The sequence below is a fragment of the Hoplias malabaricus genome, chromosome 1, assembly GCF_029633855.1.
Source record: "Hoplias malabaricus isolate fHopMal1 chromosome 1, fHopMal1.hap1, whole genome shotgun sequence".
NCBI classification, from domain to species: domain Eukaryota; kingdom Metazoa; phylum Chordata; class Actinopteri; order Characiformes; family Erythrinidae; genus Hoplias; species Hoplias malabaricus.
The window spans coordinates 66922854-66945724 of NC_089800.1; the positions used below are offsets into that span (position 1 = coordinate 66922854).

Here is a 22871-nt window from a genome sequence, read left to right on the forward strand (position 1 = left end):
GTCTTAAAGTAAAAATCCTATAAAGGATTCAAAAACTCAAGATTTATTTAGCCCTTGAGGTGTAAATAAAGGCATCCAGAGAGGTTTGCTGATAAGTGCTATGCTCTGAAGAAATGTAAAGCTTGCTCACGTTGTGTTGATAGTAAGCATACATCTGACGTGTGTAATGCCTCTAAATGCTACAGCATTTTAATGGCTTTTAGGTTTTGGAATTCTTAAAAGGGGATATATTAGGGATGAAGAATAATTCATATAAAAAGTTTTAAAAATTATATTAATGTTTCTGAAACATTCATACATTCATTATCTGTAAGTGCTTATCAAGTTCAGGGTTGCGGTGGGTCCAGAGCACCCAGAATACACCCTGGAGGGGGCGCCAGTCCTTCACAGGGCAACACACTCACACATTCACTCACACACTCACACCTACGGACACTTTTGAGTCACCAATCCACTGTTTTTGGACTGTGGGAGGAAACTGGAGCAGCCGGAGGAAACCCACGCGGACACGGGGAAAACACAGCAACTCCTCACAGACAGTCACCAGGTCCCTGGAGCTGTGTGACTGCGACATATTGATATTATTTTTAAATACATTTGTTAATATTGCAGAATATACTATATACAGCATCTGTTACTGACAGGCAGTCATCGGTCGTTACAGAGCACTGGCATCAGTTGATTCCACTCATTTTTAAAGTTAGTTTAAAAATATTAATATTGACAAAGTCAAGAGGTTTTTGTTTGATGGTGACATCATGTTACTTTTAGTTCAGATTTTCTGTGGCGATTTTAGAATTTTATCATATTGACTTAAATTAAGAAATATATTGTGATAGAAATTTTGGCCATATCGTTTAGCTCTAGGATATATCATGAAATTATTTTTCCTGCTTTTACACATTTACATGTGATTGCTTAGTGCCAACCCACAGATTGATAAACAAGATCATGCTGCCTTGTCAGAACACATGGGCTTAAACAAGCAGTTGATTTTTGATGCTGCTTCTTACGTAGAATGCAGACACTATATTATTGCCTGGTTTGCTCATCTGAATCTTTCCAATTACAGCTGATTTAACTGAGATCCTTGAGGTAATTTTATTACAACCCCAGAGAACTTTGTTAATATGTGAATAAGGGATATAATACATTCCCTTTAACAAAAAATGTTGAAGCCAGTAACTGTTCAGGGTCGGAGCCTATGTAGAATCAGTGAAGAAAAAAACAGGAACACACTCTGCACAGGGCTCCAGTTTATCACAAGACACAGTAAACAATATGGCTATATTATTCAAATCAAATCACACTGAATTAGTGCTTACAGCTCAACCACTCTACAATGCAAAAACTTTGAATAAATGTTGGAATTAACTTAATTGAAGCACTCTCTGCCTTCAGTATAATAATAATAATACTTTCAGTACATAAAAGTAATGAAAAATGATAAATGTATTCACTTCAAATATAAACAAATCTTATAAATACACAAAATCACCCCTCTTCTGAATGTTTCCTTTATTTCCTCTTTTATGAAGCCTAAATTAGGAGGGGGGCATGGTCACAAGCCTCTTTAGCCTTGTTGTCTAGCCACTCCTGTTTATAGCAGTCAAGCAATCCATGCTGTTTTCTCAACACACAACTGAGTAACCGAGGTGACCCATGATATGTTAACTCTGGCCATCTGAATCATTCAAACGTGGGGCCAGGCTGAATATATAACCATAATCACTCATAAATCACCAAATATTAGACTATGGCCAACTGAAATGTCCTTCCCTTTGAATCACTTCCTTTGTATCTTCTTAGTTAAACATATCTTTGTCGTTCCAACTCTTAAAACACACACACACATAAAAACAATAACCAATGCAACAAGCAAATAATTATCTGTGGATCAGAATTAAGCATGTTTAAACAGGTCAATTTAATATGCCAGTCTTCATGAAAGACGTAGACTAAGTAGCCTGGAGACAACTTTAAATAATGATAATAACTGATGAGTCATATAATATAACTACATCTGAGGATGCGCTTTAACCAAAGTGCGTTTACCTTACATTACCCTTCGGTGTATGTAAAAACATAATATTACTGCATGTAGGACTTGTCTCAACACTTAGAATCACATAAAATATGCTGCAGTAAGCATCACATGCTAAGGATGCAAGGATCATGCTTCATGTTTTATTGTAGAAGAAAGTAACTCCTATACATTCCTGGATATGACCACCTAAAATTTAGTATTCTTATTATCTATTCATCAACATATTCTGTCATCAACACCTATCAAATCTTATTTCACATAATATTCTACATGAAAATACTGATAAGTGTTATTCTTATTCTTATTCTTATTCTTATTATTAAAGTGTTTTTAGCCTGTTCATCCAAGCCACAGTCTTCTACGTATAAAAAGCCCTGAAACTCATTGTTCTCTCTTCATACAAAAAAAATCATGGGAAACTGGAGATCATATTGCATACTCTGATCTCCACACGAAGAAAGGAACAAAAGCGTTAATGCACAGAAAAACTAGAGCAAAGAAGCAAACAATTACACATCACAGGTTGACTCACATTTTCACTTCAGATTTCTGCTGGCCTTGAGACGTTAGGTCTGAGCTTGTTTCTGGAGTGCCTTCTTCGTCCCTCTCCAAACTGGTCTGCGAAGAGACCCAGACTTTCTTAGCGAAGAACTTCTCGTGCCTGGACAGCTTCACACTCCTGCGCTTCTCTTTGACCACCTCCTCACAGTTCTGAGCTTCTGCTGTGCCAGTCTTTAGCTCCAATGAGGCCTGAGAGGAGGGAAGGCCTGACTCTGGCTCAGAACCTGCTGCTTGTGGAGGGATGGGGTCAGTGCTTCTGAGTGTCCTTAGCACAGGTGAGCCCTCACCAGGGCTTTCTGCAACAGGCGTGGCCAGAGTAGGTGAGTCGCTCTCTTCCTCCTCCAGGTGTGTTTCCACCCACATGGCTTTGTGGAGCTGCACAGGCGAGGGCGAGGCCAGGGAGGACCCCTCCTCCGCTTCGGGGGACGAGGTTTTGGTCGGGCTGAGAGCCTCGCGAGAGCCGTCACTCAGCTTGCGAGATCTTCTCCGGCCTGAGTTTTTCTTCCCCATGCTGTTGTCCTCACTCTGCTCTGAGGAACTCTCAGAGCTTGACTGGTGATTTGAGTGCGAGGTGAGAGTGACTCCAGTCAGTGCAGTGTAATTTCCTGAACCTCCTAAAATGGGTTTCAGAACTGTCTTTTTAACGTCTGTTCCACCGGTAGTAGCTGGAGGTTCACAGGAACTTTTCACAGGAACGTCAACACATTTCTGAAATGTCTGTGTGATATGGCATTGGTCTCCATTGGTCACACTGGTCTCCAGAAACACCTGTAATTTCTTGCTGACTTCAACCACCAGATGCTCTGTCTTCTGGTGCTCTCCGCTCTCTGGCCGGGTCACTTCCCTCACGCTCCCTCGACTACTGCTTTCACTGTCTGCAAATGGCAGGTCTCCTCCATCTGCGATGATAGAAGCGACACTTCCGGCGCTGGGGCTTCCTTTCACCCAGACTTCAGAAACAAACACCTGGTCACTGTCTGAGCTTCCAGAGGAGTTCCTCAGGCCTGGAGACACCTCAGGTTTCTTAGGGCTGGTTGCTGGGGAAATACTCTCAACCCCTTCATTGGATGTGTTCGTGCTTTTTCTTTTCTTTAGGAAAAATGTTGCAACCCGGTTTATCACGCTTCCTTTTTCATCTGAACTCTGTCGTGCATATAAAAAGAGAAACAAAAACAAACAAACATGCTTAGAACGGTGTCTCTTACTGAGAAGGTAACATACCTGAAAACCATCCAATGCGTGGAATTATAACTATTTTTCCAACGTATGTGCATTCCAGTGCCAGAACAACCACCAAATGTCAACACTGTCGCATACTTTGTCAGCCAAATGTTTAAGGACCAAGACACCTTTACGTTTCAGCCTAAGCAGACAAAATAATGAAGTTTAGTTAATAAGTGTGTGGTGAAAATGTCTGTAAGTAGTACATTTCAACGGTGTCTGCTGATAGGGAGCCAGAAGCTAATGTAAGCAAACTCTGGAGAAGACTTTCCAGCATAAAACAGTTTTCCACACAGCCACAGACGTGGCAGCCTGCCACTGAGTCCCGTTAACAGCCTATGAGTTGTACAAGAAATATGTATAAAAAGTACTTAATAATACTGTATACTGTTAGCCTAAATAATGAACACACTGTTAATCATTACAATAAAACACATGATCAGATTCAAGTGCTAAATTATGTTTGTCTGACATCCCCAAAGTGTCTACTTATAACTTGAAAAAATACTTTACCCGAATCCAGCAGAGCATTACACCAGAATGATAAAGAAACCACTCTTTAACAAAGAGATTTTAATGGATGATTAGATTCAAATGTCAAGTTCGGTGGACATCCCAAATATGTCAGTAATGATTTACTTATTAAAATGTACTTCCTCAGCATGCATAAGAGTAAACGAGTATAAAGAAAAACCCAGTATGGACAAAAAACCCATCTGGAAACCAATTATTCATTGTGCTTAAAGCAATAGCTTAGAAGCCATAATTATTAATCTGAACAACACTGTTCTTTTACAAAGTTTCTGAAGAATAATTATACAACAAGATGACTAACTGCAACTTGTTATATTTCTTTAAAGAGTCAATCTGTAATATCTACTTCATCTGCATGAACTTGAGAGCCAGAAGTTAAAAAGAGAACCCAAGAGATCCTATTACACATCATCTGCATCACAACAATTGATTAGAAAAAAAAACAAAGCATTACCTTACAGTGCCACTGTGACAGGTGAAGTGCTAAGTTTATAACCACTTAAGTTAAGATCCAAACAGTCAGAAGGCGGCAGTAAAAATGAGGTGAACCTCATCCCTTCAATAATTCAGTCTTTTCCCTCTACTGCGTGTATCACGTTAAGCCTGGCAGTAAATTTTTCCCCACCCGTTTTACGACGGTGCTGTGATTGGCTGGAGCTGTCCTACCCACTGCGCTGATTTGTTAGTAGTATCCTGCCCCCAGAGTCTACAACAGCTCTGCCTGCTCCTGCACGCAAACGCTCTGCTTTGAAGAGCAAGTTCTCTGCCTTGTGATTGGTTGATATACCAGGCTTCCTGCGCTCTGATTTGTTAGAATGATCCAGTTTCATTCCCTTCTTACCAATGAGTTTTTGTTTTGTTTTGTTTTTTTAAAGACATGTTAATTAATTTATTAAAAATATGCCTACACCATAAAATATTACTTGTGCTATGACAACATCTGTAGATGCCACATGAGATTTATTTTTGCTCAATTCTTTAAATTAATTATGCATTAGTGTGCAAAACTGTGTAAAGGATGTGTAATTATTCAAACAAATATAACTGAAATAAATTATTTTAAGTGAGGTACGCAAACACTTGAGGATAACTGTATAATGATATGTGTAACTTTTCAATTTTAACTATTATTGTATATAACTTATAAAACAAATGTGTTTAATAAATATATAAACAGCCTTACTTCCCCTGTGACGTGATAAAAATCGCTACTCGTGCTCCTATTGGCGTAAAATTACGAAATGGCCAATCCCAGCGATACGGGGGCGGGGCTTGTCTGAAAACCGGTGGGAAAGAGAGGGGAAGCTATGCCAACAGTCATGGCTCAGTGAGTGGAAAATATTCCCGGACCGCCTTTAACTTTCTTTCCCGCCTTCTGAAGCAACTCGGTCATGAAGACGCCTAAGAACAACCTACACACTCAATTAAAGCATTAAATCAGAGAACGGAAGTCAAAATAAGTCACTCATGAGGTATAACTCACCATTTTATATCCCGTAGAAAGCTGTGAGGAGAACTTTACCTGAACGGAAACATCGACCCAAATGCAGACAGCGAAAAAAAAAAAACAATCACAAAACAAGTCAATATCCTGAAGTAATAACACTAACAAACCTCTCTTGCAAAAGAAATACTTAGACTATATTTGTCGAAGGTAATTATAACAGACGAGACATAACTCAGCTAAACTCTTGATGAAGTCGAAAGTAACTAGTCCTGTGTGTCTGGCTAATGGCAGAAAGCCCAAATATGCCGTCCAGGTAGGTTTAAAAAAAAAAAAAAAAACACCTGCAGGTATTGCGCAATTGAAGGACAAAGTCAAACGCTTCAGCGAATGAATCATCCCCTTTGCAAAAGGCTATTTAGCCTATAGAAATGGCCCAGAGCCAAACGGACACACCCTGCTGCCCCATGGAAACCAAAACTCCTGAAATAGACTTGATTTAAAGAGAAATGTCCCCCACTTCTTCAAATCTATACACAATTCAGCCTTGCATATGTAAACAAAGTCACCCCAAGCCCATGCTTTCAAGTGGGTCATTTTAGAGAAACTTTGATACCAATTTACTGCAGCGGTGAAAGGAACCAAAAGTTGCCATGTTTACAATGCAAATCAGTTACATTACTCTCCAAATACGTAAATAAGCACAATAATAGGTAAATTGGTGTATACCTGAAAATTAATATCAAATCTAGAATAATTTTGTAATAAAGAATCTTCAGAGATCTTACACACCTCGGATATCTATTTACTATCATCCTTCTCAAATCCTTCTAAATTTCTCTCAAACTGTACTTCACATCAACTATCTCCAAATTACCCTTTATTTCTTAATAATTTAGTTATGAAGATATCGAAGCAATATATATTTTTAAGTGAACAATACTGGTGTATTTGTTTTCTAATTATTTTATAATGACTAATTTTATTTAAGTTTGGAAGAAAATAAATTAATATATTTTTCAGATAAATTTGTCAGATATATTTTATTTTCTCATAATTATATACATATTTTATTTCTTTTCCTTTTTTGTTCTGCTTGCTGAAGCTCATATTTCTAACTTTAACACTTGCATTTTATGTTAGATATATCCAATTATTAAAGCCCCTTTTTATGCTGTTTCTGTTTATATGTCCTACTGCAGCCTAATAGGAATTGTTAATGTAATTTTCTATTCATGTAAAAATGAATTTTCCTTAGTAAAATCATTTCCATTTCCATTGTAAAATCATTGCTTTTGGGATGTCGCAAACACCATTTATCTGTCTGTTGGATCTAGAGTAAGAGAGCTCCACCCAGTCAGGTGGAATGCTTTTTTGAATGAGGCACAACATATGGCTGCCAAACAGTGCAGAAATAATTTGCATGCATCAGTCTTACGGGAAAATAATAAAATTGCCTGGGATAAAGGGCATTGATCATTTAAAAATAAATGATGTTTCTGGCATTTAAAACCATATAGGTCAACCTCATGAAAAAATAAATTACAGGCAAATGGCTGTATATAGACACACATTTGAGGCATGATCTCATTAATGTAAGAAAATAAAAGCTAGATTTACACTGCAAACAGTGTCAAGACGTTCATTTTACCATATGAAGTAATTTATTTAGGTTCCAGTGACCAGCAACAGACATCACTGGATAAAAACTATTCTCTTTCACAAAATAATTCTCAATAATACTGGTAGTAGTTACAAAAACCTTTATCTACTCTTCATGAACAGGCACCAGTTACATGAACAGAATGACTGTCATTCTGACAGTAACATTAACTTTCAATATTATTTCCATAGGTCCTACTGTCAGGACAATGCAGATCCTACTACAGTCAGGAGTACTTACAAAGTAAGACCGGGCTAACAGTTTTGTTGGACATCCTGTTTAAACATAGCTCCTTTTTTCAATCCTGCTCCATAAATCAGCAGAAAAGACTGACGTCTAACATACAGCTCACCTGGAGGAGGGATCTAAACCTTCAGAAGGGTATTTTAATTATAAAACTATAACCTGCAGTATAAATGATAATGTTTTGACTTACCTTTGATCTGATATATGATCTCTTGTGATTAGATAGCTGCTAACCTCTTTCACCCACACTGGAACCAATAAAATGACCACATGAATCTCTTAAGCAGTCGAGACACGGTCCTTTGTTCCGTTTGTGTGGTTTACACGCGGTCACTACGACTGGTGTATGGCATAAATTATATAAGGACTAGTGTATGAGCCAAGGACTTAGACCTCGAAGGTAAACAAGGGAGGACTCATGTTCATAACGAAGAAATAATCCTGTCACTGACTCATCCAATATTTGGCTGTCAGTACAGCACCTTAAAGTCGACATAGGTCTGATAGTCAGCGTTTATTTTTTGACAGGAATGAGGAGCATGTGACCAGAAAGCATGAGGTAGAGTATTTTAATCTTGTCCCTTACAGGTTAAAAGATTAAGAAGTTCAAAGCTGAAATGAGCCATATTATCGTTTGTCATTTCTGGTTTCATTTACAATACCAACACAATCAGTTGGTCATGAACAAGCCAACTATAAAACTTTGGTTGCTGCTACACACAACAATTTGTATGAGGATCAATATGGCATTATATTTAACAAACAATGGAATCTTAAACACAACTATATTAACATAAAGTGAGTACATAAATAAGGAAATAAGTTACAGTAGGTTTCAAAAAGCAGTCTGAAAGAAAAAAAATTGATGCTAAATCAATTTTAGCATATAACTGGAGCAGCAATGCTAAAAGCTAATGCTAAATGCTAAAAGCTGTCACCATACTTGGGTATTTTAGTAAGCTGAACTAAGGCTGATGTGCAGCTGCTTCAGGTCAATCCATTTCATTTTATATCTGTAAAGTAGTAAAACATGTGCGCACATTAAAGTAGCTGAATTCAGAGTTTAATTTGGACTATGTAAGTTTGTTTCCTGTAGTTGTAGCAACATATGAGCATTAATATTAATATAATTAATATATTTATAATTATTTATAATTATATTTATCATGGATATAATATAAAGTAAATGTAATGTTTCATAGCTGACTGGCAAGCCGTAACCAAGATTAACTTTAGCACTCGTGCTACAATAAGTGTTTACTCCTGCCCTGGGTATGATCCATAATTAGTGGGTGAGCATGACGTAAGCCAATCTTTGTTGAGGTCCAATTACGCATCTTTTATCAACACAGGACATTCTACACCACTTATCAAGCGTAAGTGATACCAGTGACCTGACTAAAGACAAAAAGGCCTCAGCAGCGGTGGAGCCATAAACACGAGAAGGCTATTAGGATGAGAAGCCATTATCTGGCGCCATCTACCGCCGATTTATTGAAACGTCATTTAAACTATGGTTTATAAAGGACAGCATCTCAAACACCAGATGATAAGCATATTTAATTTGCACACAATCCAATTCACTTTCAAAAAAATAGAGAAAGAAAGGAATCCTTACAAAGCTTTTATCAAAAATCTAAATCAAGCTCCACTATTTTTTTTCTTTTCTGTGTTTTCTAACGGAATACACAATGAACTAAATGGATGGACTTTGACTGCACATGAAATAAATGAACCAGTGTTAGTGATAGTATGCAAACACTGGAACAGGTTTTGAGAATTGAAACTCACATACAGCATACACCGGACATCTAAGTAGGATCTCAGCTTTAAAAAAGGAACCGCAGAATGGTCACACAACTCATTATGAACCTCTCTGACTCAGAATCATCGAATGGTTCCAGCTCATGAATCAAGCTGAAAGTAGAAGCTACATTACCCACATTACTGAGAATGACAAGCACAAATGAGGAAGTTAAGGGTATTGGAAGGAAATGTAATATGGACTGGTGAGTCATGCACTTTTCTTTGTTTTTTTCCTACATCCAGCTCTGTATAAATAGAGAAGTATAAAGCTCCCCCCAGTACCTTTCTGCTGAGCAGTGGAACTGCGTTCTGCATATCTCCTGAAAGCATATGAAACACAAACTATAGGGCCAAACATTTGTGCACACCTGCTCGGCCAAGATCTCTTCTAAAATTAGGAGAATTAATAAGGAGTTTGTCTCCCTTTGCAGCAATGACAGCCTCTACTGTTCAGGGAAGGAGACTATCCAGACAGCAATGAATGTTTGGCCGAAATTTGTCTCACTTTTGGCATTGAATTGTGGCATTGACTCAGTGAGTCTGGCTGCCTCAACTCAGCCACAGGTCCACCTTCATATGGGCTAGGTGCCGGGTGTGTCGTGGACCAAACCTGCCTCACAATAATATTTATTTTAAGTCAGTGAGTACAGGAAACAACAACAGAAGGAACTGTATTTAACTTGCATTTCCTTATAAATCATTTGAATTAATCACAAAATGCTTTCAGGGCTTACGTGCATTATATCTTGGAAAATAATGCAAACTATGAGGCCTGTGCCATTGTTGTGTTGACAAGACCATTTATATTATGTAAATACTCTGGAACTCAGAACAACATCACTGAAGGTCTTTGGCAGTTTCTGAAATGTGAAAAGCTGAAAACAATCCATGTGAAATATTCCTACGTTCTTTTAAAGCATGTCACCCAAAAAGACTAAAGAAAACACTAAAGAAGCTAAAACACTTTGGCCATTTACACAACTACATATAGAAATATTTTAGGCAAACTATTTATTGCTTTACCCATCTGTGACTGGAAAGATGCTCATGTGGTTTACTGACATCAGACAGAATGGTTTCTTATAAGATATTTTTCCTGGTGCCCAATTTAACAGACTCACTGTGTAATAGGAGCCTCTGTCAGTCAGCTATCCACAGAAATGGAGCACTGCCCTAGCCTTGGGCTATTTCAAACCAGTCTGTGCTTTTCCACAGTATCACCACAGGCAAACACACTCACCAAACTTCCTCATAGAAACAACAGACACAAGACTGGTGATAAAGGCATGACCAGTATTAGATGTGTATTTTGTTTAAAGTCATATTTACCATTAAACAGTATCAGAAAATAATTATAAATATGATTCACCACCACAGTCCTTTTATTTCAATATATACTGATCATATATATAACAAATATATAGCACAGAATACTTCCAGGTAACGAGGTGCAGGGAAAACTGCTGTTTCATAACACAAAAAAGAATCAGTGAGGAAATGACTAAGGACTACTCCTAACCGGAAATATCACAAACAGATTATAGGCCACTGCCTCCCTCTTGTGGATGTTTTCTTCATTTTCTAAAAGTAAACACACTTTTGCATGGTAGGCTGGGAAATGCAAGCTCCAAAATGGTTGCACTGTGAGATGAGCATTTCAGGAAAAGATTAATTTATTTTGCTGAACAATTTTTCTAAAAAGGCTGAGTCAGATTTATGAACAGGTAACATATCACACGTAAGCAGGCGAGTGCTTACACAACTAAAGCTCTGAAATGAACAGAGGGCCTGAAAGAGAACGTCTGATTTGACATTCCCAGACACACAAACACATCTAAAATGAGTTGTGGAGTGAAGTGGTGTTTATTGATCCACATACTTCAGCTTTTGTATGAGGGCACAAGGTAAGAAGGGGAACGTACATGTTGTCGGATTCGGAAGCTACTGGAAGTTAGTGCTGGAATCAGCTCACAATCTAAACTATAATATTGGGGGAAAAATTGTGACTTGTGACATTTAGCTGATGATATTTGGAGTTGAAAATAATAATAATAAATGTGCCAGTGTCTGAAGGTGTGCTAGATAATAAAGGCAGACATGGCTCAGACTGCTTTAATATTTAGCTTTTTGCTGATTGACATTATATTATCTACAAACCCTCTTACTGGAACAGTTGGGGCATTGTGTAAAATGCAATAAATACAATAATCTGTGATTTGTTTATTCCTGTAAGCATTTATTTAACTGGTGAAAAGAATAAAACACACAAAAAAATACAAAATTTACATTTTGTAAATGTAATGTAATTAAATGTAATTTAATGTGATTAAATGTACAACTTCATGTCTGCAACACACTCCAAAAAAGTGCAAAATAAGAGTGAAAACTTTACAAAGCAGCAGGGACACTAGTTAGGCAATAAAAGCAGGCCAGAGCCATGACAATCCAGAGAGGAAATACTGACCTCTACAGAGATCAGAGCATTTCCATAGGTCCTCATAAAGCTAAATTGATCATAAATAGCCCAAACACCCTTCATTAGCGAAAGTGTGTTTTGACCCCTGCTTTGACCCCTACCCACACTGAGCAGGTTTATGACATCATAATGCTTAAGGAGGAACATGTTTTACACACACACACACACACACACCTAAACGGACATAATGTAATGTTAATTGTGTATTATTGTCTGCTTAAATGAAGGTTTAATTAACTATTTTTAATGAATCTTTAGTGAAATTAACAATAACTGCCATGTTTGTTCTACCATTTAGATTTAAAGGTAAAAGACATAGAGAAAATTGGCAGTGTTGTTTTTATTAAAACCATAATGTCCATTCATTCATTCATTATCTGTAACCACTTATCCAGTTTAGGGTCGGGGTGGGTCCAGAGCCTACCAGGAATCATTGGGCGCAAGGCAGGAACACATCCCAGAGGGGGCGCCAGTCCTTCACAGGGCAACACCCAGGATATTAATAGTCTGTTATGTTGTGTCTTTAGTGAGCCTTTCAGATTTTTGAGACACTTTAAAAATAAAAAGATAATATCCGCGGAAGGAAGCTAAACGTGTAGTTTTTCCACGGTGTGGAAGTTGTGTTCGTATTTTGCCATTTAGCGGCGACAGAATGCAACTAGTGCAGCATTTAAGGTGAAAGAGAAAATCCAAATGAATTGATTGCTCATCCTTGGTGTCCCAGATGTGTATCTGAATTTTTTAACTCGTATTTTGTATCTGAATCTGGTCTATCGAATTTGAGCAACTTCAAAATATATTGTTTGAATTTTTTTGAGCTTGAATGTATTAACCTTGAATAATAACAATGAAAACGTGTTCTTGAAAATTCACGAGTTCAATTTGAGAGCAATTATATTCAGATGCATAATTGCGAAGCAAAATATTTAGAGGTGGAAATCTGAAGAGTTAAATTCAAAAACAACAAAATTCAAATGCATAATTTCAGTGCAAAACAACTCAGTGCTACAAATTCAAAGGTGGTAATATTTCAAAGTCTGATATGAGACAGATTTGCTTCCAGATATCACCCTCTCAGAAAAGCAAGCATTTGTACCCGATGTGAACTAGACTTACTCTCCCATAGAGGGCGCTGAAAGCTAAATAAACCGCTTTGTGATTTTCTCCCTAAACATGAGTCCTAGAGCAGAAAGATTTGAAGAATGACTCGTCATTTTAGAGATGTGCACACAGGCTGTGGCAAGCCTTTAGACTACAGCAGTCTTCCACACTGAATTAACCCTCCAGGGATTTCCTCTATGAAACTGGAAGAAACACAACAGGCCCCAGTTCCATTCTAATATTTTTCTCCCTCACTTTCCCTCTGTTCTTCTTGCTGACGAAAGTATGAAGCGTGGCATGGCAGTTCTGTTACTCCCTTGGGGTTTTGACAGGCAGCCAAGCAGAAGACGTTTTCAGAAGCAACACTTTTCAGAACTGCAGTGCTTTTTTAAACAGGAACAACAGTTTTAAATGGCACGTTCTCTTTACCGGATTTAGGAAGTTTGGTAGGTGGATAAAACTGCTTTACTGATAACTAATCTAGTCAATATACCTAATCTTTCGAAATCTAAGATAGGATTTATTTCTGGACTGTTTTATTCTGTACTTGTTGATTTATTTGTTTGTTGGAATACAATTATGCTTGTTTCAATTATTTGTCAGGTTTGTGTACCTTTTTGTGTCGTCGGGAGGGCGAGGTGGGAGAGGAAGACAGGTCCAGACTCATCACTGAAGTGGCTTCTGAAGGGACCGTGGACCAGGTGTCAGACATAATCATGTTGTCCTCTGTCCGGATGCTCAGCTGGTCAAAGCTTCTGCAGGTGACAAAACAAACAGGATGAGGCCTCAGTGCTGATGGACACCAATTATTCAGACTGATGTGTTTTTGAAACATGTTACACTGTACAAATTCTGCTATAAATGAGAATGAACCTCTTACTCAACTTCGTTTTGGATCCCTAACACTATTACAACTCACCCCCAATGCACTGGTTGGAGCCCCATCACTAGTTCCACTGCTCCACAGCCCAATGCTGGTCATGCAATTTGGTCTAACACTAGAGTTAATCCATGTCTGACCCATAGCAGAGAATCAAAGGCTTAATTCTCATTGAGTCATTAATTAGTTATCCATCATTAACTACCACATCTGTGCTTGTAGTTGTGATTGGTGCTGAGATAAACCCTGGACTGGACAGATACAGGTGCAAGAACTCAAGCTTCACAATAACTGTTCACAACATCAGAGCAATATTCTTTGTACCAAAATCAAACCCCTTATACATTAGTAAATTTTTGCCTCTAACCTTTATGCCACAGAAGTCACATTAACCCTTACAAGGCATGTCAAAAATGTTTTTTACATGTTATAATCTTAGATGCATTTAGAAGATTACCCAAGCCTAACCAAAAACACCCCAGCACCTTATTGTACTCTGTTCTGTATTGTTATTTTACTTTTGCTTCACCATCTCTGGAATGCACACATTATTAAAAGATGTAAACTGTTACTAATCACCAATAAAGAAAGCTAAATGCTCAATAACAATGTCTCTTGACTTTCTCACTAAACATGGGTCCTAAAGCAGAAAGTTTGAAGAATGAGTTTTCAAGTTGGAGATGTGAACACAGGCTGTGGCAAGCCTTTAGTCCTCCACATTGAATTAACCCTTCAGGGATATCCTCTATGAAACTGGAAGAAACACAGCAGGCCCCAGTTCCATTCGAGTCTTTTTCTCCTTCAGTCTTCCTCCTTTCTTCTTGCTGATGAGAGTTTGGAGCATGGCAAATTCTAAAATGTATTTGTTAAGGTGCTTAAAGGTTGTTAAGTATCCTCTCTCCTTTGAGGGTTGAATAGCTGCCAACAGATATTTCCTCAACACTTTTCAGAACTGGATTGTCCTTTCAAAAAAAAAGAACACAGGGATTTTCTCGGATGACTCCCATATTTATTGAATAAACACTCATGTCAGATCAGACCAAAGCCTAAAACACTGCAAACACTGAGATTATATTAAGTACAAACACATTAATTTAGTTAATATATCTAATATTTCTCATTATGATGCTGTTTAATGAATATTGTAAGAGTATTTAATGTATATCTTGGCTATTTGACTTGCTCCATTGGCATTATTTCTTGGAAAGAACAAAATTGTGTGAATTATTTTATGGGAATAGAATACACTTTTACTAGAAAAAAAGACACATTTAATAGATTAATTGAAAACATTCAGCAATAGGTTGAAAAATATAATATTTCTACAACAATCTAATAATTATAACTATTAGATTTACTGGCACAAAACAATAACAGTTAGGGCTGGGATCTCAGGCCCAAAGAACAAACAGTCAATGTAAATAAAACTGTTGAGGGCTTTCCACTGCTGAGAGTGTTATGCACCTGTTTTACTATCAGAACAGAACTCACTCTATTATATTATCCTCTGTAAATAAACCGTACTGACCTCAAATATGCTGCAGTTTTGAATCATATACAGTAAGCCTGAGAATCCCCTTAATTTATTTAATATTTTAATTGAGTATTTAAATCAAAACACTTAGAAGATATTTTAATGAAATGAGACATAAGACGACCCAATATCAAAAAAGGGAAATGTCAAATGAAAAATACTAAAAACCATTTCTCTGAAAAACCGAAAGTAACCAAGCTTCCTGTAAAGAATGAACACTGTAATAAAGGAAGTGTGGACAAAGAAAATTCAGACAAATTTCTTGACCCTAAAGGTTTCTATTAGGCATGTGCCGATACAAATTTAAGTATCACAATAAGCAACTTGCCTTGTATTGATGTTTACAGTATTATTACAATTTTGTTTTAAAAACTAAAACATAAAGTAAATCTATAAATAACTGAATAGTTAATTAAATTAAGTAAATAAATAAAAACATTATGTTGACCACTGGCTGGACACTAACTGTGGCTCAAGCACCCTGTGCCATGCAGGAGAAGAAAATAACAAGATTATCTGATGTACTTTTAAATGTATTGAACAAATTGTATACTAAAGTGGTTTATGAAGACGTTCATTATTAATTACCTTAACCTTACACTGGACTAAATATAACATTACAGTAACTGCTTGCCTGTAGTGTTACATTTGACTTTTCGTAGTTTACCAGAAGTACAATGAAAGTGGTTATATATCTATTGATGAGCAGTTGAATTTACCATTTTTCTGATCAGATAAAAGGAACAATACATACATAATTAACCTAGTATACTGAGTGTGAAAAGCACACACTGATATTGTACAGTGTATATCTGGAAGCTCATTCTGAGTCGTCCACTGTAACGTTAACATGTCTTTAATCTGGCAGTATACCTCATCATGATATACTTTATTATATGTTTTTTTCAGTCTGTATCACTATTATGTGCACTCTTATAAAGACATACTGAACGGGTGACACCATACAGCATTTTCTGTCTTGTATTTAGTCTTGTTTAACATTTGGATATTAACCAAGGCTGAATGCTAAAATATGGCACATGTTCAATAAGTTGAGATATTTCAGATAACAGATAATGTTTCAAAATCTTGCCTTACATTCTTCTTCTTTTGGAACAGTTCCATATGTCACAAGTCAGTATATCAATCCGTCCCAGTTTTCTCACTCTCCCTCTTTTTTATGGAATCTGATGATCTTTCTGGCTTCTGTTCTGATGAAATTACAACTTTAAACTTTTTGCATTGGTTCCCTTGAGAAACTCGAAATACAGGCACTGACTTGTCTATTACAATCTCAAAAATAAAGGTGCTACAAAGGGTTTTTTGAGAAATGCCAGTGATGAAATATTTTTGGTTCTGTTTGTTAAGAACTATATGAGTGTGAAGAAACTTTTAAACATTTTAAAATCCTTCACTTGATCTTAAGGTTCTTTACCCATTTAAGCGTAATTAGCAAAAACGTTTCGTTATGGAAACAAAAGTGGTTCTTCTATGGCACTGCTCAAAGAACCTTTGTAGCCTCTTTATTTTCATGAGTGCATGTAAAAGTCATACGCACTTATTGACAACAGCAATTTAAAGCTTACAGATTAGAGTGTATCACACACTCCCCCCAATCACTCACAGTCTCACACCTATGGACAATTGTGAATAAGCAAAACACCTACCAATGCATGTTTTTGGGCTCTGGGAGGAAACACATGCACATACAGGAAGATGTCTTCATAGACAGTGACCCGAGGAGGGTTTCAAGGAGTTTGAGGAGTTTGGTGTGTTCTCACTGTGTTTGCATGGGTTTCCTCTGAGTGCTCCAATTTCTGCCCATGGTCCAAAAAAACACGGTGATGGGTTAATTGGTTACTCAAAAGTGTAAATAGGTGTGAGTGAGTGAATGTTTGAGTGTGTGAGTGAATGTGAGTGCATGTCGCCCTGTGAAAGACTGGTGCCCCCTCCAGGGTGTGTTCCTGACTTGGGCAGACCCACCGCAACCCTGAAATGGATGATTGGTTTCAGAAAATGAATGAATGCATGAACTTGGAGATGTGGACTAATTTTCCTTCACATTTTTGGAAAAATGGAAAGCAGGTGTCCTTTGCTGCTGGCTCTTTATTAAAAGCGCAAACAAATTCACCAACCCCATTTTACGTATCTCTTTAACCTTATCTCAAACAAGCCTCAAACCAAACCAAAAACTCAGACAAGGTTTATTATAGCAGCAGCAAATCTTTAACTGACAGAAGGCAAAGTAAAAGGACTGTCACTTTCAGGGAATGCCTGTTACAGGACTGCTGATTTTTTTCACATTATATATACATATACTTGATGGTGTACAGTTAATGACTATAGTTGATCTTTTGATGCAGTTTGTTTCAGTGAACCTGTAGCCCTGGGGTTTTCAAATAGAGGCCTCTTTACAAAGCTGAAGGTCCAGAGAGGTCACATGTGTAAGAGGAATTACTGCCAGTCATCCTTAAATTGTTTTTGAATGTCACTTTTGAAGATGTTATTCCAGTTTGGGAAGATGATTGGACTGCAGGAAACAAAAGGAGATTGCACAAATTTTGACAGAGGGTCTGTCCCAAAACCTAGTGAGCTGTCTCATTAGAGAGAACTTTACGTCACAGTGTGCACGCTCCCGACACGTAGGCTGTCGCAGTTCTTAGATACCTCATTATGCTGTCTACTAAGATATCATAATTTGGCCGAATTTTCAGGCAGCATTGAACCCTTCCTCAGCCGCGAAGGCAATCCCAAGATGTAATGCAAGTACAACTCCCGTCCATTTCACTCTTCTCCCAGAGCAAAAATCATTAAATTACGCAAATACACCAGGAAGATTAGAATCCTCTGCGCTGAGGTACACTCTCAGAAAAAAAGGTAGGTTAGAGGGAAATCTCACAATATTTGTCACTAAAGGTACCAACTGTGTAAATGTACCTTTCAACCAACAGTGTTTAAAAGTCCAGTTTTGTTCCTTAAAAGTATGTTACATTCTCTTCTCCAGAACGAGATAAGTGTTTGTAATCTTTCATTGTTAAACTGTGTCATATAAAAAAAAACATATTAATAGTCCTGGAGATGAAATGGGGCGTATGAAATCAACACAAATTTAAAATCTACAATTATAATAAATTAAGGTACAATTATGTTCCCTAATTAAAGGAACAAATATGTACGCTTGAGGGTACAACCACAGAGACAGCAAAAGGCACCACCACAGTGACACCACAGGGTGGGAACAAGCCGTGATGCTCTCCAGCTAGACTGTCTCAATATTCAGACTCATGAGGACAGGCAACGGTTAGAACGCTGTCTACTTAAACAGTCTATGCAGTCAGTGCCTACCTAGGCAGCTCACTAGGTTTTGGTACAGACAGGTTGCCAGTTCAATCCCAAGAGCTGGGTCATGACTGAAATGCCCTTTAGCAAGGCACCTAACCCCCAATTGATCCCAGGGTGCCTGGGCTAGGGCTGCCCACTGCTCTCGGCATGTGTGCTCACTGCCACCTAATGTTCACTAGTGTGTGTGTGTAAGTTTGCAATTATTTTAAGATATCAACGTCTGCCATTTCATGGTAAAAGTAATAGTTATTTTGACTGTACTGCTTCCAGTATAAATACAGCTGCTCAATCTTATTGTGCTTCTTGGTCCTTGTGGTCTAGTGAAAATAAAAAGATAACAACAGCTTTAAAGGCTGCCACTCTGTTGCTCCAAAATATTAGGAGAAAAGCTTCTGATAGCTTATATAAACAGAAATATGTAGACACCCATTGTGTCCTAATATTCATACTGTTGAATGGCAATAAATTTTAGTGTACCAAAACATTTAGTGTAAAGTCTGCACAGAGAAGTCTTACAGAAGGACAAACTACCTATTAAAACCTTTCATTTCAAGAGAAACATAAAAACACTGGCTAGTACACAAAGTATTCAAACAAACATAAACATACACAAACACAGCAAGTATACGTGTGGCATGATGGTGTAAAAAAAAAAGTGAAATGAGAGCTGGACAAGGACCAAACTGTGACTAAGAGTTCTCCAGATTATGAGTCACTCCATAAGACTCCATGCCAACGCCAGGCAACAAACACACACACACACACACACACACACACACACACACACACCACACACACACACACACACACACACACACACTCCAGAAAAGCCTGGTTTATTTAACTAACCTACTGACTTCCAGATAATTTGGTGTTGTTGTAGACTGCTGAAAACAGCAGATGTCATTATGTTTCTTTTAAGGGCATTTCAGGTTTGTTTACCGCTGAAGAATTTGGATCTAGCATTAAAAATACACCACAAAATCACTCCAACTGCCACTTCCCAAAAATGCACTGCCAGGAACATTTCCAAAATAATAACTTCACAAGAGAAGGCAAGACATAATTAACTTTTATGTTAAAGGAGCAATACGTCATTTCTGAACACAAACAAATTAAACAATTTATATAAGTGATCTTTATTTTATTCCCCATTACTTATTTAATATTAACATATCAGTTTCAAGCACTTATAAATGTGTAAAATGAAATGTATTTATATAATGTATTTTTAAGATTCTTTAAATAGGTTATTAACTGCATTTACTAATGTCCTAAATATTTTTACATTGTAATACTTCAACAAGCAGACCTCAAATTTATATGGCATGGTTACCCTAGAATATAATCCGGTTAAAAATTCTTAAATCCAGACTAATCTAATGTGGTAGTTACTGAAAGTAAATTAACTTATTTGCAATATGTGCGCATGGTAGGTTCAGTATATTTTCGGGTGTAGTTCTCCTTATGAACTACAACATTAATAAGCACTATTAATAAACTGCAGTAAAATGGTTACACTGAATGCCTGTTCAGTTGCCAGTATTCAACACATTATAAAAATACATTTACAACATGTTTGTAAACTCTCTTACAAATATTATGTTAATAGTCACACAGCTCCTGGGACATGGAGGTTGTGGGTTTGATTCCCGCTGTGGGTGACTGTCTGTGTGGAGTTTGGTGTGTTCTCCCTGTGTCCGTGTGGGTTTCTTCCCACAGTCCAAAAACACACGTTGGTAGGTGGATTGGCGACTCAAAAAAAAAAGTGTCCATAGGTGTAAGTGTGTGAGTGAATGTGTGTGTGTGTCTGTGTTACCCTGTGAAGGACTGGCGCCCCCTCCAGGGTGTATTCCCGCCTTGCGCCCAATGATTCCAGGTAGGCTCTGGACCCACCACGACCCTGAACTGGATAAGCGGTTACAGATAATGAATGAATGAATGAATGAATGTTAGAAACCAGACCTTAAAATAAAGCTATTTTATAAAATGAAGAAAAAAGGTGAAAGAGATGTAAAAATTGTATTCTAAGTCAATTTTAGAGCATTCCATTGGTGCATTCTTTTTTTACAGAATGTAAAAAGTACATTTAGACTTCTTAAAATTGTAAACTTTTGCTGTAGTGTGTTGTCCTCCTGACACACAGTCGCCCTACTTCTTATACATTAATATAAAAAATATTAACCACTGTGAGGAGTTGGTGTGTTCTCCCCGTGTCCGAGTGGGTTTCCTCCGGGTGCTCCGGTTTCCTCCCACAGTCCAAAAACACACGTTGCAGGTGGATTGGCGACTCAAAAGTGTCCGTAGGTGTGAGTGTATGAGTGAATGTGTGTGTGTGTGTCTGTGTTGCCCTGTGAAGTACTGGCGCCCCCTCCAGGGTGTATTCCCGCCTTGCGCCCAATGATTCCAGGTAGGCTCTGGACCCACCACGACCCTGAATTGAATAAGCGCTTACAGATAATGAATGAATGAATGAAATATTAACCCAAATTTACATAACGCTTTAATGTTTCTGGGGTTATTCCAGCGTACTCACATTATTTACTGTCAAATCTAGATTATCAAAATATTAACTATAAACTTCTGAATGCTACTAAATGCTATTTACTTATAAACACAAATGCTAGTTGACCCATATTCTGTCATGATCCTGAACACAGAGGCATGTGCATGGAATGAGTGGTGCTGTTTTGGCACAGTGGTTATGGAAGTTGACGTTTTACCCCAACAGCCATTCACCTGCGGCTGTTACAGCTGCATGTTGATTGTGCAACACATTCTCACAAGTTAAAGAACAGGTAAACATCCAGCAGGTGGAGGGTAAACGTTTACAACAAGGAAAGTTTGTTGAAACAATGTTTCAACGAGAAAATATCATCAACTAATGCTTGGTAACGCTTTGACCAGAGTTTGTACGAGTGATTTAAGTCAGAAACCTTTGTCAACACCCTTATTATAAATGAAAACTTTTAAGGTGCATACACATATGTATATATATATATATATATATATATATATATATATATATATATATATATATATATAGTGGTGGTTTTGATCCGGCTTCACTAATCATTCAACATCAGCTCTATAACTCACTAATGCTCTTATCTACAAATATTTAACCTTCGCTGACCCAAATTGAAAGGGCCATTGTCATCAGTGTTCATGAAAAGAAATGTTCTTCATTGTCTGCTGTACTGGCCAATATTTTCTCTCAATGTTTCATCAATCATGAAAAATCTTACCTACTGCACCTATAAAATAAATGCTTTCAATGGAACCACTGTTTAAAACTCACAAACACCTCAGTCATGCAAACAAACAAACAAATAAACAGAGCCTGTGAAGGATGAAACAAAAGAGGCTTTATTTCTCAAGGCTCTGGACTCATCTCGGGAGTGTGTTCTAACCTGCAGAGATTGTGTCAGGAGAAGCTTTAGGAGCTGCTTGTCTGGACAATTTCAGTCCCAAAATCCTTTTACTGTAACAGATTTGTAGAGTATTAGTGGATTGAAGGTGTTGAATGAATAAGTGACAGTTGTCAGTGTCTCTGCACTTCTTCACACTTTGTGTTTGTGTGTGTTTACACGGCTGGAAAAGTGAAAGTTGTAGCAAAGCTGTAAGAGTACACAAAACAGCCTAGTGGTGTGTGTATTTGTGTACACTACATTTATTACTGTCCTCTAATATACTTTATTTATTACTGAACAAATTGCTATGCAATGGAAAGCATTTTTGAAGAATAAAAAGAAGTGTTACTTTATTAATAGAGTCTCTGCATTTATGCCATTTGTGGTAGTGAACACACACACACACACACGCACATATTGAGCAGCGGGATTCTAGCCATAGTGCCCAGGAAGCAGTTGGGGGTTAGGTGCAATGCTCAAAAGCACTTTAGCTGTGAAAATTAACAAAGAATGGTTCCTTCACCACCCTCCACCATGTTTCCTGAAGGTCCTGTTGCCAAGTATCCTTCTGGTCCCAAGCCCACTTCTCTAACCTTAAGTTTA

General features: G+C 37.6%; 1 protein-coding gene across 2 annotated transcripts in view; it reads right to left on the reverse strand.

The window, feature by feature from the left end:
• Window positions 1-22871, reverse strand: part of crybg1a (crystallin beta-gamma domain containing 1a) — a 68968-nt gene that overhangs the window by 27519 nt on the left and 18578 nt on the right. The window contains exons 2-3 of one of the 2 annotated variants that reach the window (XM_066671336.1): window positions 13713-13854; window positions 2580-3751 (exon numbers count right to left, since the gene is read on the reverse strand). In XM_066671336.1, coding sequence (XP_066527433.1) covers window positions 2580-3751; window positions 13713-13854 — 1314 coding nt within the window. Of the gene's footprint in view, window positions 1-2579; window positions 3752-5846; window positions 5981-13712; window positions 13855-22871 lie in introns of those variants that run through there. The other variant, XM_066671345.1, reaches the window with a different exon arrangement.